An 18384-nucleotide genomic window follows, 5' to 3' on the forward strand; every position below is an offset into this window, starting at 1 on the left:
CTAAAAATATGGTGGAAGTCTTTCGCGATTGGTCAGTCTGAGGCATTGCGTCACCATCAGCTGACTGAAGTGGGCGGGGTCTTTCCATACGATACAGGAAGTGTTATGATTATACACATAAAGCTTTGTATTCCACGATGTCTAAATATGACGAATATATTTAAGAGACTTACACCAAAGCGTCGTTGAAAGCGTAAAGCACTGCGGTGAAATCAGGTAGGAAAGCTATTTTACATTCATTCAAGACTAATCTTACTGTGATTGTTTTTAGCTGGTTGGCCTGTCAATAATGGTGCCACCAGACTCATTTAAGTCAAAGTTAAAGTTTAAAGTCTCGTAGCTTATTTACATATAATGCGTATTAATGTACAACTGTATATATATATAATTACATATAGAGGCCCTTAAAAAGTATTTAGACAAATTACCAACATTTAATATGTATATCAATGAATTAAAAAACAAAATATCAAACCAAGTGGCATTTATTTTATGTTAAACAACAACACCTTTACCAGTTCTGAGAAAAGACCCTGAAGCATTTATTAGCATTTTACAGTAACACTTGATTTCATATCTAATGCAATGGCTTTCAGACATTTTAAAGTGTCCAAATCATTTTTGAAACCCCTGGCTTGCAATATAAACTACTGTTTTATCAATCATTAACCTTTACGATAGAAATAACTCCACCCAAAGTAAGGAGCTTTATCATCAGTCAGACCCAGTGCAGTGAGACTGAGTGTCTTATTGTTCTGCAGGCAGGAGACAGCATGTCTGAGAACAGTGACTCCAGTCTGACGTCCGAGGAGAGGGTCCGCGCTCTCACTAAACTGGGCAGCTCTGTGGACGTCAGCGAGGATGTGCCGCCCCGCAGATACTTCCGCTCAGGGATGGAAATCATCCGAATGGCCTGCATCTATGCAGAGGAGGGGAATGTCGAGCATGCATTTATTCTTTACAATAAGTACATCACGTAAGTACAGCCAGAACAGGCGGAAAGTGCCAAGTGCCTGGTAGTTTGGTTATTGATTCCACATATCAGATTCATTATACTGTTCTCCTGATGTAAGAAGAAGGGGAAAAAAAAGGTGATTCCCATTAGCACAGAACAAAATAAGCTCTTTTTTAAATGCTCAATCATCATGATAAAATATTGATCGTTAACCTCAGGAGGTCAAACAACATTTATTTCTATTTATTTTATATTTTGAGGTTGCAGATTTTTACAAACATTTTATTTTACTAAAATCTAGAATGTCTAAATACAGTTTTAAACCCTAGACATACATTTCTTCATATACTACAAATAAACACTCAGTAAACATCACAATTAAATGGAGTAAAAATAACGTTAATATATATTTAACGATAAATATATATTATTTGAAAAATATTTCGAAAATATAAAAGAATTGAACTGAAAAACCTGCAAGACATCGAGAATATAAAAAAAGTCAACATTCTTGAGAAGAGAGAAACTAAATTTAGGCCGTCTAAATACAGTTTAAACCCCTGATTTGAGTGATTTGTTATTTACTAGAAATATATTTCTTCATATACTAGAAATAAATTGATAAACAACAAAATTTAATAGAATAAAACCAATATTAAACAATAAAAATGTATTAATAAATACATTTAATTAATAAAAATAATTAAACAAAAACTGTACATATTATATATAAATAATAAATATCTATAAAAGAATAAATAACTTTTTTTTTTAAATAATAAAAATGATATTTTGAAATAATTAAATTATGTTCATGCATTTTACTTCCTTTTAGGTTGTTTATTGAAAAACTTCCTAGACATCGGGATTATAAAACAGCCAACATTCCTGAGAAGAAGGAAACGATGAGGGTAAGATTTATTTTTATTTTAAAGCTTCAGGTGAGAGATCTAACTAACATCCCTATTTTTCCTTCCACAGAAATTAAAGGAAATCGCCTTCCCGAAAGCTGAGGAACTGAAAAAGTTGCTTCTCAAGCAGTACGATAAAGAACATGCTGAATATCTTATCCAAAAGGTGGGTTCATTACAGTTACAGTACATTTTACGGGCAGGTTTTTCTTAAATTACACCTGTCGAACTAATTCAGATGTGTTTTTATTGTGAACCCCGTCAGAGAGCCGAGGATGAGGCCCAGGCTCGAGAAGTGTCCAGGCAGCAGGAGCTGGAGGCCGAGCGCCAGAGACAGGCCGAGCTGCAGGAGCGTCAGCGCGAGAGGCAGCAGCTCAGCGCCTTTGAGGAAATGATCCGCAGGCAGGAGCTTGAGAAGGAGCGCCAGCGCATAGTGCAGGAGTTCAGCGTCCCGGTGTCACCCATCTCTCCGCGAGATCTCCTGGTGCCTGACGTACCGGGACCTCCACAGGCCTCGTTTTCACCACTGACGCCCCCCGGAGGAACCCCAAACCACGTCTCTCCGAGCTCAGGCCTCCCAGCGTTTGACCGCTCGTTGAAGCCTAGCGTTCCAGTCAGTGCAGGACACAGTGAGAGCTCTCAGTTTGCACTTCCTTATTCATCACTTCACATATGTGGCGGTACTATTACTCTGTTGTCCTGTCATTAGGTTGAGATTATATATATGTGTGTGTGTGTTGCCTTAGGTGTGTTGGTAAACGGCTTGCGGCAGCTCTTTGTCCCCGCCGAGCTGTGCCAAAGGTTTTTAAAGCTAGCAGACGCCAACACAGCACGAGCGGTGGAGACCTGTGGGATTCTCTGTGGCAAGCTGGTACGTGCAAAACATTTTCAGACACAAAGTAATATAGTTCTAGTTCTCACAAAAGCATGTCTGGCTTATATTTCACCAAAAAAAAAAAAAAAAAAAAAATATATATATATATATATATTTGAAATAAAGAAAATAAAGCCTAATTTTATGACATTATGATTTTTTTATACTTATATTTTCATTACAATAAGAAGATTTTACCCCAAGTTCTAGTGGATTGTTTACGTTGTAATCTGGATATTCTTTAATAGTAACACTTTACATTAAGGTTTCATTTGTTAACATTAGGTAGCTAAGAATGAACAATACTTCTACATCATTTATTAATCTTAGTTAATGATATTCTCAACATTTACTACTACATTTTTAGGATTCAGTGTTGTACCTGTTAACATTAGTGAATGCACTGTGAACTAAGATGAGCGTGGACATTTTTATTAACTAACATTAACAAAGGTTAATAAATGCTGTAAAAATAAATTGCTCATTTTTAGTTTGTTAGTTCATGCGTTAACTAATGTTGACAAATGAGACCTTATTGTAAAGTTTTAGCTTTTTAATAAAGTAAAACATTACTGTAATACTGTAATTTTTAATTAACAGCGTAATTTAGAGATAATACTGCCATGATGTATTAATAATTTACCATTTAAATATGTAATAAGACATCAAAGACCGAAAACATAAATTTTAAATTAGTATTAGTATTAAATTGTATTCATACAATGGTAGTATTTGTCTTTAATTTATTAGTTAATTTAAATAATAAATAATAATATATATATATATATATATAATTGGACAACAGTTTTTTTTTTCTTAAATTTTTCTGTAAACTGATAAAAAAAATTAAAAAACAGGATTCTTTGATGAATTGAAAGTTCGAAAGAATTTTCAGCATTTATTTAAAATTGAAATCTTTTGTAACATTATAAATGTCTTTACCGTCACTTCTGATCAATTTAATGCATTCTTGCTGAATAAAAGTATTAATTTCTTTCAAAAAACAAACAAAAAGTCTCTCTGACGGCAAACTTTACATAAAACTCACATAATACCTCTTGAATATAATTTAATTTGGGCAAACTGCAATCTTAATAAATCTGTTGTATTATGAGTAAAGCACAAAACAGTGTGCTTGTGTTCGCAGATGAAGAACGCCTTCACAGTGACACACGTGATCGTGCCCAAGCAGAGTGGAGGACCAGATTACTGTGACACGGAGAACGAGGAGGAGCTTTTCCTGATCCAGGATCAGAACGATCTCATTACACTGGGCTGGATTCATGTATGGAGTTTTCCTTACTGAAAGCATGACTTATAATATGACAATTATGTAGCTTGTCAATAATCAATCCCTCTTTTTCTTTTCTGTAAGACCCATCCGACCCAGACGGCCTTTTTATCCAGTGTGGACATGCACACACATTGCTCTTATCAGATGATGCTTCCAGAGTCTATAGCCATTGTGTGCTCACCTAAATTTAACGAGTATGTTTTCAGCTATACGTTGTGCTAGTTATTTTGGGTGATAGTTAGCAGGTAAAATGGAGCAATAACAGTCTGATAAACATGTGCTCCAGGACGGGCTACTTTCGGCTGACGGACAACGGGATGGATGAGATCTCTTCCTGCAAACAAAGAGGATTCCACCCGCATCCAAAGGAGCCGCCCCTGTTCTCCGTGAGTAATGCCTTATTAGTGAGTTAAACCAGGGGTTTTCAAACTGGGCTCCAGGGAGTGCTAGGGGAAAAGTATAAAGAAAAACAGTGTCAATTTTTTTAAAATAACTAAATAATAAAAATAACTAAAAATAATCAAAAATAAAACACTGATTTAAACAAATAAATGTAATTTAATAAATAAAACATCTAAGTAAATAATACAGTACAGCAGTAATATAGTAAAAAAACAACAACAACGTAATAATGTAACAATACAAACTAAATATTTTTCTTATACTATTTTAAGTATATGAAAACCTTTCTGTTAATAGAAATAAAGCAGTTTTTTACTGTACAAAAGCATAAATTAGAATACATGCTAAGTTCACCTACTCGTTTCTCTGAAAGACAATGCTACTGCCAGGTTTTTTTACTTTGAATTGTGCGTTCTGTGTCAGAACGTCTGTTTTTGTTTTGGTCTGTGTGATCTCGCCCACTGCCAATAGTAAACTTACCACGTACAGGTGAAACAAAAAAAATTTGAATATCGTGCAAAAGGTCATTTATTTCAGTAATTCAACTTAAAAGGTGAAACTAATATGTTATATAGAAAATTACATGCAAAGTGAGATATTTCAAGCCTTTATTTGTTATTATTTTGATGATTATGGCTTACAGCTTATGAACATGTTCAAAATTTCTGAGGTTTTCATAAGCTGTAAGCCATAATCATCAAAATTATAACAAATAAAGACTTGAAATATCTCACTTTGCATGTAATGAGTCTATATAATATATTAGTTTCACCTTTTAAGTTGAATTACTGAAATAAATGACCTTTTGCATGATATTCAAATTTTTCGAGTTTCACCTGTAGTATTTCAACACCCCGGGTTGCCAGTTGGTGGAAATTACAGCATATAGAAGCCAGCAAACAAACTAGGTCAGAGGTCGCAGATTCCACCTGACCTAAAATGTCTCGGCATCTAAAAATCTGTATGAACGGGAGAATATTAAAACGTGGATGAATCAACTCATCAGCTTGCATCGTAAGGCTCGTCGCCTTCATTTGTCAATTGTGCTCATTCCTGTTGCATTTTGTCAAACTGGCATCCCGCATGAGCGTGGAGTCTGAGGAAAGACAGCTCTCCAATATTTTGAATTTGGACTGCAGACAGGACCTATTTCAACCACTGTATTACATACTGAACCTTTAACTGGGAAACAATTATTTTAACTATTTTTTTTTTTTTTTACTATTTAAACCTATTAAAACTACAATTAACAAGAAAACTAAAAATATAAAGATAAAAGCTAATTCAAAATATTAATAAAGCCATAATAAAAAACTAAAAGAACACTACACTAGGGTAGTATGCGATTTCTGATGCATGTCGCTGTATCAAGTTCCCGCCCATTTGTGTTGGCGTCCACCCAAGTTCCCGTCAGTCATGACGTAACAACCCATTTTTCAAGCATCAAATAACTAACTAAAAATAAACTTACTGGAAAGACGAACACCTAAACATACGTCAGTGTGTTAATGGGATTTTTTTAGTTTGGCTGGGACCTATACTGCAGCCAGCCACCAGGGGGCGATGTTTTCGGCTGCGTCCGAATCGCACACTATATAGTAGGCGAAAAACAGTATGTAACACAAAAGTATGTCCGAATTCACAGTACTCATTAAAGAGTAGACAAAAAGTACCCGGATGACCTACTTCTTCCGGCGAGATTCTGAAGTGTGCAAACGATGGACACTTTACTATCCCATGAGGCCACGGGAGAGGATTTGTGAATGGCAGGGAAGCAACGCAACTGATGCCGGCAGCTCACATGACAGTGTCGGTCTTTAAGTAATTACTAAAATAAGTACCTACTCGAGAGAGTATGCGATTTCGGACGCAACCCTAAAGATCGCAGTCTTTAGATCCATCTAAAAGATTGAAAACCCCTGATTTTAAGAAACCTCTAAACATTGAACTTCACTACTTAATTCAATTTGAATGATCTAACTGTGTCCTCCGCCATATTGTATGTGCACCATATAGAAGGTTTTGTGTCTGTTTTGTGTTCAGGCCAGTCAACACGTCATCATCACAGACGGAAGTGTGGCCATGCTGGATTTGCGGTGATGTCATTGCTGCTGCTTTGAAACATGTGCCTTTGCTCTTGACCTCACAGTGACCGATAAGCTTGCCAAGGAGCTTCTAATGGGTCAAAAAAGTCGATCATCGCTACACTTGGCCTCTATTATCGTGTCTTAGCAGTCTGTATTTATTGGTTTAATTCCCGAAAAATAATATCCAAATGTGACCAATAAAAGCTTAAAGTTGAGGTGCGTAATTTTTAAAACCGGCAGCATCAAGCGTGTTTGCGTATATAAAGATGAAGATCTCATGAAAGCATAACAGAAAAATAGAAATGCATGGCTTCTGTGAGCTTCCATTTATTTAAAAAAGGTTAATTCTGTTTGATGTCGTAAAAATTACACACTTCACCTAAAAACTAGTTTTAGTATTCACTTCACAACAAAAAAGTTTTCCAGTACAAATATCTAAACATTCTTAAATCAAGAAACATTTACTTGTGTAACCCCCATTGACAGATATTCTTGTTTTAAGCATAAACTCGCTTAATTTTGATAAAGTTTTCAGAAAACGAGACCAAGGAATTAGTTTTTTTCTCACTTATGCCGTCCACTCAATAGTGTATTACTGTTATATTTGATTTAAATGTGCAGTTGTTTTAGTTCATACTGGAAATGATTCAGACCTTTATGTTGGTCATATGCCATTGCAACCAGTTTCAGACAGACCGGCTTCTGTATTTACCTTAACACATGGCAATGAATCATTCAGACTGTTAAAGATCCAAAAATGAAAATTGTGTCATCATTTACTCACCCTCATGTTGTTCCAAGCCTGCATGAGTTTCTTTCTTCTGTTGAACACAAACCAAACAGTTGACGGTAGCCATTAACTTCCATAGCATTGAAATCAATGGGGTCCAATGGGGTTTGGTTACAAACATTCTTCAAAATATCTTCCTTTGTGTTCAGCAGAACAAAGAAGTTTTCATTTTTGAGTGAAATATCCCTTTAACACGATGGAAGATGTAAATAGGGAGCAAAAACATTCATTTTCATGTTCTTTCAGCCAGACTATTCTCTGTTGCTTTCCATAACATATTGTTGTTGGACTTTTTTAATTTTGTATGTCATTTTCAAAAGGTTCATTTGAAGGTTCTGAAGCTTTGCATCTTTTACTAGTTAAATGCAAACATATCTTAATGTGAAATATTATCTATTAAGGCAAGAGACACTACAAGGAAAACCATTGTCAGTAGAATTGGTCAGTTTTGAGATTTTGGGCTATTTTGCTTCTTTCAGGCCAGTGAAAAGATTGCATTTAAAAATACACATTTAGGTGTTTACTTTATAACACTTGCCCCTGGTTTCACAGACAAAGCTTAAGCTAGTCTGAGACTAAAATGCATGTTTGAGCTGGTTTAAATTAAAGCAACTTGCACTGATATTTCTTAAAATATGTGCCATTGTTTTGTCTCAAGATGCACACCAAGGCACATTTATAAAAATGACTTAAATGTCCTAATTGAACTAAGGCCTAATCCTTGCTTAATTTAAGCTCTGTCTGTGAAACCAAACCAGGCCTTAATATGTCAACAAAACGAAACATGGATTGGGTTTAGCCAACGTTCAGATTTCTGTTCTGGAAATGTATGCAAATATGTGTATATTTAATTATATAATGGCTCATTTTCTTATTTAAACATAACATTTCAGAAATACAAAATACATTTCAGTTGTTTTAATGTACTGTAATTAATCCACTGTGGTGATATCTATTAGTGAAAATATTTACCCTTTCACATCACCTGTGGTGTTTTTTGCCTTAAGTTGTATTAAAGGCTTTGAAAACTAGCATTCTTTTTATTTCACTTATGGACTGAAAATAAATATGTTTATTGCTTAACAACGTTCACTGTGGGGGTGTACTATTGATGTTTACGTGTATGGTAAGCTACTTAAAGGGATAGTTCATCTAAAAATTAAAACGTTGTCATCATTTACTCACCCTCAAGTTGAGTTTCTTTCTTCTGTTGAACTCAAAAGAAGATATTTAAAAGAATGTTGGTAATAAAACAGTTGACGGTAGTAAATGACTTCCACAGTAGGAAAAAAAATACTTTGGAAATCATTGGCTACCATCAACCGTCTGGTTACCAGAATTCTTCAAAATATCTTATTTTGTGTTCAACAGAAGAAAGAAACTCGTAAAGGTGAGTAAATGATGACAGAATATTAATTTTTGGGTGAACTAATCCCTTTTATCGAAGTTCATCCAAATGCGGTCGCTAGTCAAATAGGTGGCGATAGAGAGTCTGTGGTTCTTTGTTCAGTGGAAATAATGCGAAGGCGAAGAATATACTGTTCCTGTGTGCGATGTGACGACGTTCACTTGTTATTAAATGGATTTTCGTTATTATTCTTACAATAAGTGATTGTAAACAACAACATTTACCGCGAGTTTTTGATATAATAGGCAAAGACATCCCAATGGTATTCAATTAGAGAAAAAAACGAATACTTAGCGCAGAGGCTAACGTAAACAACGTCTTGCGTAATTGTGCTTTAGCTCACTGTAAAATAAGAGTTTCAGCTATTAAAATAGAAATATGGAAGAGTCCAAAGAGAAAGCTTTGAGTCTGATGTCTGGTATTACCACAGTCGCTGTCAGGAAACCTGTAGAGGAAACTGAGAGGCCGAAGAGAAAGATTCTCGATGAAGATCAATATATAGAGGTAAGACAATGTTATATACTGTTATTATATACAACGGATGCCCTGAAATAATTCATAGTATTATACTTAATCGTTTAATAATTCATTGAATTATACCGTTTTAATGTCAGTGTGGAGTTTGGTTTTGAAATGTGTTTTTTGAACTGGTAACCATCAACACCATAAACATAGTTTACACTAAGTACCAAACCCCCAGCAACAGCAGCTTGAGCTCCATGTGTCACCTGTAAACACACTTATATCTGCATAGATTCTTCTGTCTTGATTTGCTAATGACACATATATATGTCACAATTTCTTCTGAAGAGTTTGGAGAAGATCATCCAGAGGGACTTTTTCCCAGATGTCTCCAAACTTCAAGCGCAGAAGGATTATCTGGAGGCGGAGGAGAACGGAGATCTGGAGCGGATGAGAGAGATAGCCATCAAATACGGGGCTGCGATGGCTAAATACACCCCACGCACCTATGTGCCCCGTGAGAGACGTGGCTGATTATTAATGATAATCACTACTGTGTTTTGCACATCATCAATAACCTGCTGACTCATCATTTTATTCCTATTTAGACGTGACACCTTCAATATTTGAGACCCCAGATGGCCGAAGTGCATCTCCCTCGTCTTCACATGGCAAACACAGATCAGCAAAAGAGGATGGTAAGTGACTGCAAATTCTGCTGAACACAGAAGAAGATATTTTGAAGAATGTTGGTAACCAAACAGTTGACAGGTATGAAAGTGAGGCTGTGAGGGTGTTCAAGTGAACACTTGATGTGTTTTCAGTGGCATCCGCTATAAAAAAAGCTTTATAAAGCTCCTAGATCACTTAAATAACAGCACAGCCCAATACCACATCCCTCACAGCCTGTAAATGATGACAGAATTAAACAAAATTTGGATGAACTATCCCTTTAAGTACATTAAAACTATTGTAATGTATATATGCAAATGTGGCATTATCAAATATTCACACATACATTTTCACCATGTTTTTATATGGCATATATATATATATATATATATATATATATATATATATATATATATATATATATATATATATATATATATATATATATGTATGTATAAACCAAGCAAATTATATATGGATAAACCCTTCTGTAAAAACCTTCAGAATATAGACAGGAATAAACTGTAAACTTTGATGTTTGTAAGTGCTACTAAAGTGATTTCTGGCTAAAAAACATTTTTTTATATATATATATATTTATAATAGTTAGATTTCAAAATGTATAGTAGTTAGTTAATAGTTAGATTTCAATTATGAGATATGCTACAAGCGTTCTGTGTTATTTTTCTGGAAAAGATGGTGAAAAGGTCCTTCCGTCCCTGGACCATTTTCTTGCTAAAAACACGAGTGAGGACAACGCATCCTTTGAGCAGATAATGGAGCTTGCGGAGGACAAGAACAAGCTGAGGCATTCGTGGCTCTATGAGGCGGAGAATGAATTCAAAGAGGTACAACATCTACTGCATAATGCATTTCATTGAGTTTTGTGTCGTTGAGTCTTGTTTTGAGTTCTGATGATGCTAATTGTCCTGTCGTTTGAAGAGGCATGAGCAGAACCTCGCTCTACCATCCTCGGAGCAGCAGGCGCTGGAGTGCACCAAGGCAGGACTGGAAACATGGCAGTACAAGGCCAAAAATGCACTCATGTACTATCCTGACGGTAACGTTTTCCATTGAGGAGCCCCATATGTTTATCATTGCATTTTCTTAACTATTAATACTATGATAATGAGTAGACCTGGGTAGTATTTTGAATAAATAAAAAAAGTTGTAATAATTTAAATATTATCGATGTTAAAAACAGTTGTGATGCTTAGCATTTTCGTGGAAAATCGACAGTGATAGTTTTTTTTTTTTTTTTTTTTTACAGGATTCTTTGATAATAATAATTCATTACATTTATGTAGCGCTTTTCTGTGCACTCAAATTGCTTATTGAAGTTCAAAAGAACAGCATTTTATTTGAAATAGAAATATTTTGTAACATTATAAATCCCTGTACTGAGACTCCTGATCAATTTAATGTGTCGTGTTCCTAGTTGAATAAAAGTATTGATTCCATTCAAAAATATATATATTACTCACCCCAAACATTTGAAAAAAAAAGAAAAAAAAGTGTGTGTATATGTATATATATATATATATATATATATATATATATATATATATATATATATGATTTTATATACATATTGTATAAACATATGTACTTAACCTAAAATTTTATATATATATATACAGACCCCTTTCCAAAAATTTTTTATATCATGGAAAAGTTTATTTATTTCCATAATTCCATTCAAACGTTAAACTTCCATAGATTATAGATTCAGGGCCCACAACTTAAACGATTTCAAGTATTTAGTTGTTTATTTGTACATAATTTGGGCTTCCAGCTCGTAAAACCCACGAAAAACAGCATTTCAATTTTTTTGAATATTACATGAAATCACACAGTAATTACACAGTGATACCATGGTCATTGAACCAGGTTTTGGTTATTTTGGCAGTGTGGGCAGGTGCAAATCCTGCTGGAAAATGAAGGAAGCATGAAGTGCTCTGAAAATGTCCTGGTAGACGGCTGCGTTGACTCTGGATTTAATAAAGCACAGTGGACCAAAGTCCTCTTTACTGATGAGAGCAAATTTTGCATCTCATTTGGAAACCAAGGTCCCAGAGTCTGGAGGAAGAATGGAGAGGCACACAATCCAAGATGCTTGAAGTCCAGTGTGAAGTTTCCACAGTCTGTGTTGGTCATCGGCTGGTGTTGGTCCACTGTGCTGTCCACTCAACGCAGCCGTCTACCAGGACATCTTCAGAGCATTTCATGCTTCCTTCAGCAGACAAGCTTTATGGAGATGCTGACTTCATTTTCCAGCAGGATTTGCACCTGCCCACACTGCCAAAATAACCAAAACCTGGTTCAATGACCATGGTATCACTGTGTAATTACTGTGTGATTTCATGTAATATTCGAATTTTTTGAAATCCTGTTTTCGTGGGTTTCATGAGCTGGAAGCCCAAATTATGTACAAATAAACAACTAAATACTTGAAATCGTTTAAGTTGTGGGCCCTGAATCTATAATCTATTGAAGTTTAATGTTTTGAATGGAATTATGGAAAGAAATAAACTTTTCCATGATATTCAAATTTTTTGGAAAGGGTCTGTATATATATATATATAAAACATTTTTTAAATTAAGCTAATAAGGAGCCATACAGTAAAATGAGCCATACAAGGAGCCATACAGTAAAATGCCTGTTTCTTTTGTTCTCCAAAAGGTGAAAGAGACGACACACTGTTCAAGAAGCCACGGGAGGTCCTGTACCAGAACACACGGTTTGATATCGACCCCTTCAGTAAAGCCCTGAACAAATCCCAAATCCAGCAAGCTGCTGCACTCAATGCACAGGTAACACTGATTTCTGCATCTCATTGGTCAGCTTCAGATCATAAAACAAATTCATGAAAAATGACTAAACTAATTGCGTATTTCTCTTCTTTGCCTTCTGTCTAGTTTAAACAAGGCAAGGTTGGTCCGGACGGCAAAGACCTCCTGGCTCATGAGTCCCCAAAAGTAAATGGTTACGGATTTGAGGGAGAAGCTTCCCCTGCTCCTGGTGAGTTAAGAGAGAGGACACTATTTTTATTTATTAGTTGATTGCTTGATATCAGCTCATCAGTAAAAATTTTTTGTAGTTTTCTAAAGAAATTTACAGCTTATCACTAGGGTTGTCAAACATTCATATACAAGTACACGTGTCATGTTTTTCTGAATGGCTTGTTTGTTCTTAAGGTGTTGCAGAGTCTCCGCTGATGACGTGGGGTGAGATCGAAAGCACCCCGTTTCGTCTGGACGGCTCAGAAACACCCCTTGTGGAGAGAAGTCACGGCCCATCGTTCAAGGTTCAGTTCATTTCTAGCTAGCAAACAGAAATGGCTGTTTTCATCAGTTTTATTGATCCTCAATTTTAAACAAAAAATGTATATAAAAACATAAAATTTACTGTCCAACAATACAGTAAAAATGCTGAATGCTTATTTGTATGGATGTTTTCTAGATTCCAGAGCCTGGGAGAAGAGAGCGTTTGGGACTGAAAATGGCCAATGAGGCTGCGGCAAAAAACAGAGCTAAGAAACAGGAGGCGCTGCGCAAAGTCACTGAAAACCTTGCCAGGTATTGAGGCATACAGTCTGAGACTGTAAAAACTGCTTATATTTTACCTTTGTTTCTAGTTTAATCAGCTTTTTTTATTATATTTTATTTTATTACAAATCAGTATAACAATTTGAGTGAAAAGTTGAATTGAAAAATGAACAAGAATTTTCACATGTATTTGTTCGCCCCCCCAGTTGCTTTAATGACAACAGCACTCAGCTGCAAAATATATTAATGTTATCAAACTTTCATTGTCTTTATTTTCTTTAAAAAAAAAACATTGTGGTTTTCTTTTTAAAAAAACAAACAAAAAAAACACTGTAATTAAGCTCTAAAATAGTGTTTAGACAAAGACATTTTTCCTAATGCTTTTTCCAAATTTTCCTCCATTGTGATTTTTCAGATCATTGTAGTGTGTAATATAGCTGTTTGTGAATGTAAACGGTCTGCAAAGTTTCAAAGGTCAAAGTGCACAAGTTATTGAGTTATTGTCTCCCAAAAGAAAAGAACCGATTTAAAACTTCCTTGAAAAGAGTCATCAGAATTGCCAGTTTTAAAGGGGTGGTATAATGCCCCTTTTTACAAGATGTAAAATAAGTCTTTGTTGTCCCCAGAGGGTGTATGTAAAGTTTTAGCTCAGAATACCCCACAGATCATTTTTAACAGCATGTTAAAAATGTCCCTTTTTGAGGGTGAGCAAAAACGTGTCAAACAGCAACATTACACACTAACTAAAGTTAAAAAAGTAAAATCATAATCAACCACCCCTTTAAGGTCCTTGCACACGGAGTCCAAAATTTCCGCACATAAAAAAAAAAAAAAAAACTACCCCACGACGTTGCATCATCACGTTTACGAAACGTCCTACGAAACTTTTGTCCATCATAAAAAAATTGGAAGCAAGCATTTTGAGAGGTGTTTTGACAATTCAGATCCACCGAATGACGAATACGCAAACCCGCATCCGAGAATTTGGAACTCAGTGTGCAAGGACCTTAACTTCCTACATAGGTTTGTAACATGAATGCATAATTATGGTCTTCATTGGCTGCCCGTAAACAATGTCTACATTTTTTCTGATCATTTATACGCATTGCTCTTTTCCAGCCTCACTCCGAAGGGACTGAGCCCCGCAGCGCTGTCTCCCGCCCTCCAGCGTCTAGTAAACAAATCGTCCAGTAAATACACAGATAAAGCCCTGAGGGCCAGCTACACCCCATCACCTGCGCACAGAGGTGCCGGCTCGAAGACTCCTCTCGGAGGCCTGACCTCTTCCTCCATCACACCAACACCCGGAAAAGCCATAACACCGGCCGCCCAGGACCCGGCCTCCATCACAGACAACCTCCTACAGCTGCCGAAGCGGAGGAAAGCCTCCGATTACTTCTGAAACTAAACACTTCACAAAGACATGGGCAGGGTTTCAAAAAACTTTAACAAAACTGTGAATATGAATAATTCATCGATGTTTCAGATATCGTATTTTTTAGACTGCCTGCAACTTAAAACATGTACAGTTTTTACGCTTTTTTTTTTTTGCTTTATATTTTTTATTTAGCTAGCATTTGTCATTTGTCAGCATCATCCACATCAAGTGATTATTGCGTGAATCAGACTTTCATTTGATCCACAAGTGCTCCAGAACTTTACTGCTCTTGATTTGTTTTCAGTGCTCCTGAATTTTGTGCATCTTTTATGATGTTGAAGACTTGCACGATCTCAGGGGCACAATAAAGAGGAGTTCTACAGCTTAACGTGCCTTTTCAACGTCATTATTTTACATGATCCATTTGTTGAATCCATCTTTGTGTGTGAGGCTGGACTCGTACACTATATGTCGAGACAAGACTCCCTTAATGAAGTTGACAGAAGAAAGGAATGTGTTTTTGTACATATCCTTTCACAGCACGCAAAGGTGGCAAAGCACCATTTTATGAGATGAAGCTTCTGATTTGTCTGGGAACTGCCAGTGTTGCGTAGATCATACTGACACGTTTAAAGCCAGGAGGAAACGCTCCATTTATTACATGACACGCTGCAAATGAGCCTCATTAAGGCAGGACTCACCTGTTATATGATGTCGAGACAGACTCTCCTTATTCTCACACAGTTTTTGACTGCATTACACCTCAGTGTTTGACAGGAGAAAGTCATGTCTTTTTTTAGATATCCTTTCACAGCTAACAAGAGGATGAAGAACAGGGCGTTAATAGTGTCTGTGGAGAACTTCAATCTAAGAGGAACGGTGTGAAGAAAGACTCCCGAAGGCTCCACAAAATCCTCACCAAACTCAGCTTCTCTGTGTACATCCAAATAGACATTGAAGCAAAAAGATCAATAAAGCATTTAAAGCAGGTAATGTGATGACATGTGTTGTTCAGTCATTTATACAATGCGTTCTGACATCGCAAGCTAAGTTAATACAATTGGTCCCAAATTAAATGACTCTGAGTGAAAAGATTTTGCAATATTATCTCTTTTTTTCAGTAAGTCTCTTATACTCATCAAAACTGGTATTTATTTAATCAAAAATACTGCATAAAAAAAGTAATATTTTGAAATATCATTGCAATTTTAATGACCTTTTCTATTTGAATATAATGTAATTTTTTTCCCGTGATGCTAATGCCAGCCTTCAGTGTCACATGATCCTGAAACATTATCATTATTATTATCAATGCTGTTTAATATTTGAGTGGAAATTAACCATAATACATTTTTTCAGGATTCTCTGATGAGTGAAAAGTTCGAAATAACATTTGTATGAAATATAAATATTTTGTAACATTACTATCACTTCTAATCAATTGAATGCATTCTTGAAAAAAAGTTAATTTCTTTTTTTTTTACTGACTCCAAAACTTCTGAACTGTATATATTTAAAGGTAAATAATTCCATGAAAAATCGGTGTGAAACCTAAAGGAAAGGTCATGCATGTGTTAAAAGAGGAGTTGATTAAGCGCCTCCTCCTCCCGGCTGTGGGCTGGAGAACATGGTTGGGATTGTTTTGATGGGACGGTGGCGGAGCCATCTTGTTTTATATCCGTCCTAAGCCCGTTTACCGAGCCAGAGGAAACAGCCATGGAATATGATACTATATCCCGACCATAGCCAACAGAAATAAACACATTCGAGTATCGAAACTAATTTTCAATCGACGGAATATACGCAGCGAGCAGAATCAGTTGTTCGATCATTTATTTATCAACATCGGGACTGGTGCTTTAAGTGCATTTTCTCTCGCACATTTTCTCTGGTATAAGATACTATGAATGGAGGATAAATGTTTCCGAAGGCTGACAGCGGTGGTTTTGTGCTTCTCCTCTTCATTCTGACAATAACAGATCCGCCACGGACAGGTAAAGGTGTTTCTTTATTCAATGCATTTGCTGAAATGGTGTTTGCTGCAGTCTGGGCTGGTAAAGCTTATATTCGCCAGTCTCGCGCAGGCCGTCAGGGCCTTTAACTAACTAACTACTATGTTATAATTTATTCTTATGAGTTATATTTTTAAGCTGTACGCCTTTTTATTACATAACTGTTTTAACAGTATTCCTTAAAACCACGGAAGTATCTATTTATGTTACTAGCTTTAAGCCTATTTATTACACACCATGTGGCAAGCTGTATTGACATGTATTCCTTAAAACTGCATAGTATCTGTTTGTTACTAACTTACCCAATCCATTAGTAACTAACATACTCGTTTTAGTTTCACTTAATGACTGTTTATTAGATTCATTATTAGATTTACACACTATTAATGAAAAGGCATTAATTATTTGCATATTCTCTTGCATCTATTCACTATCCGAACAGTGACATGTAACTATTCCATTGTTACTGGTAATAAAATGGCAAAATGTTGCCATTTGCTAATTATTTACTTCTGACTAGTATGTTTATTGTTGGTACCTATTCCAGTTTTACTAGTGCACTTTACTAGTCTATTCCGGTAGTGTGCAAAAGTCGGTATTATCGATATTATTTTTTATCAATAACACTTTATCATACAATAAGTCTTTTACGGTGAGCTGCAAGGTTGATAATCAATGGAATATGCTTTTGTTAAATACACGCCTGCAATATTTCAGCATTAAAGAGATATTTCACCCAAAAATGAACATTCTGTCATCATTCACTCACCCTCAAGTTGCTCCAAACCTGTATGAATTTATTTCTTCTGTTGAACACAAAAGAAGATATTTTGAAGGATTTTGGTAACCAGACAAACCTTTTTCCTACTCAACTGTCTGGTTACCAACACTCTTCAATATATCTTTATTGTGTTCAACAGAAGAAAGAAACTCATAAAGGTTTGGGACAACTTCAGAGTGAGTAAGTAATGACAAAAATGTAATTTCTGGGTGAACTGTCCCTTTAAAATATAGGCATGTTTAATAGTGGAAACAGCTAAGTGATGGCGTGTCTGGTCGGATGTTCCTCTGTTAGATGAAAGGGTTATTAATCCTTTTGAAATAAGGTGATGCATGGAAAACCCAGTGGATCAAATAAATAGGACAGTATTTAGGTTAATGGCCTGTTATGTGCTTTTCTGCATTTAATTTCCATGGGGAAGCCTTGGTTATGTGTTCAGTCTGCACTTGTTTCGAGGCAGGTTATGGTGGTCTTCGTGCTGAATCGCACAGCTGGTGTTTGATCGCAGTGTGCACTCTTCTTAAAGTCCAAAATATTACACTTGATCACCATGATGTTAACATTAAAGGAGTCAGAAGTTAACGCTTGCAAGTCTTTACTACTGACACGGAAGTCTTTTTATTGCAAAACAAACTCAAAGTAGGACAGTGAACCATGTATGTTACCTTGTACAAATACATATTTGATGCTGAAATCTTGATACTGAAAACTTCTTATCTATTTTTCAACTAAATGGATTATTCGTAATATTTAGGTGGTCAGTGGAACTTATTGACTTGGTAGTTTTTACCTGTCGAACAGCTGTTCAA

The 18384-nt window shown here is 35.7% G+C and overlaps 3 protein-coding genes across 3 annotated transcripts in view; all 3 read left to right on the forward strand.

The window, feature by feature from the left end:
- The first annotated feature begins 62 nt into the window (after positions 1–62).
- stambpa (STAM binding protein a) lies at positions 63–8401 on the forward strand. The gene is made up of 10 exons (XM_084399731.1): positions 63–216; positions 762–976; positions 1791–1866; positions 1937–2032; positions 2132–2495; positions 2613–2737; positions 3888–4025; positions 4116–4228; positions 4321–4420; positions 6480–8401. The coding sequence occupies exons 2-10, from the start codon at positions 774–776 to the stop codon at positions 6534–6536; spliced, it is 1272 nt and encodes a 423-aa protein (XP_084255857.1). The 5' UTR covers positions 63–216; positions 762–773; the 3' UTR covers positions 6537–8401.
- A 408-nt stretch (positions 8402–8809) lies between these two features.
- Positions 8810–15170, forward strand: ess2 (ess-2 splicing factor homolog). The gene is made up of 10 exons (XM_084399932.1): positions 8810–9225; positions 9532–9700; positions 9792–9881; positions 10552–10703; positions 10798–10915; positions 12539–12669; positions 12775–12877; positions 13054–13163; positions 13319–13434; positions 14524–15170. Exons 1-10 carry the CDS (start codon positions 9100–9102, stop codon positions 14804–14806), a joined length of 1398 nt encoding a protein of 465 aa, XP_084256058.1. The 5' UTR covers positions 8810–9099; the 3' UTR covers positions 14807–15170.
- Positions 15171–16386: 1216 nt separating this feature from the next.
- dgcr2 (DiGeorge syndrome critical region gene 2) overlaps positions 16387–18384 on the forward strand; it is a 14818-nt gene continuing 12820 nt past the window's right edge. The window contains exon 1 of the mRNA XM_084400188.1: positions 16387–16776. Within this exon, the coding sequence (XP_084256314.1) occupies positions 16701–16776 (76 nt within the window). The 5' untranslated portion in view covers positions 16387–16700. The remainder of the gene's footprint in view (positions 16777–18384) is intronic.

The sequence above is a fragment of the Rutilus rutilus genome, assembly GCF_951802725.1.
Source record: "Rutilus rutilus genome assembly, chromosome: 25".
NCBI classification, from domain to species: Eukaryota; Metazoa; Chordata; class Actinopteri; order Cypriniformes; family Leuciscidae; genus Rutilus; species Rutilus rutilus.

Coding starts and splice junctions, on each gene's coding strand:
- ess2 (XM_084399932.1), top strand. CDS start 9,100: ATGGAAGAGTCCAAAGAGAAAGCTTTGAGTCTGATGTCTGGTATTACC. Junction 9,882..10,551: donor CAGATCAGCAAAAGAGGATG/GTAAGTGACTGC, acceptor TTTCTGGAAAAG/ATGGTGAAAAGGTCCTTCCG. Junction 13,435..14,523: donor GTCACTGAAAACCTTGCCAG/GTATTGAGGCAT, acceptor GCTCTTTTCCAG/CCTCACTCCGAAGGGACTGA.
- stambpa (XM_084399731.1), top strand. CDS start 774: ATGTCTGAGAACAGTGACTCCAGTCTGACGTCCGAGGAGAGGGTCCGC. Junction 2,496..2,612: donor TCCAGTCAGTGCAGGACACA/GTGAGAGCTCTC, acceptor GTGTTGCCTTAG/GTGTGTTGGTAAACGGCTTG. Junction 4,229..4,320: donor TGCTCACCTAAATTTAACGA/GTATGTTTTCAG, acceptor CATGTGCTCCAG/GACGGGCTACTTTCGGCTGA.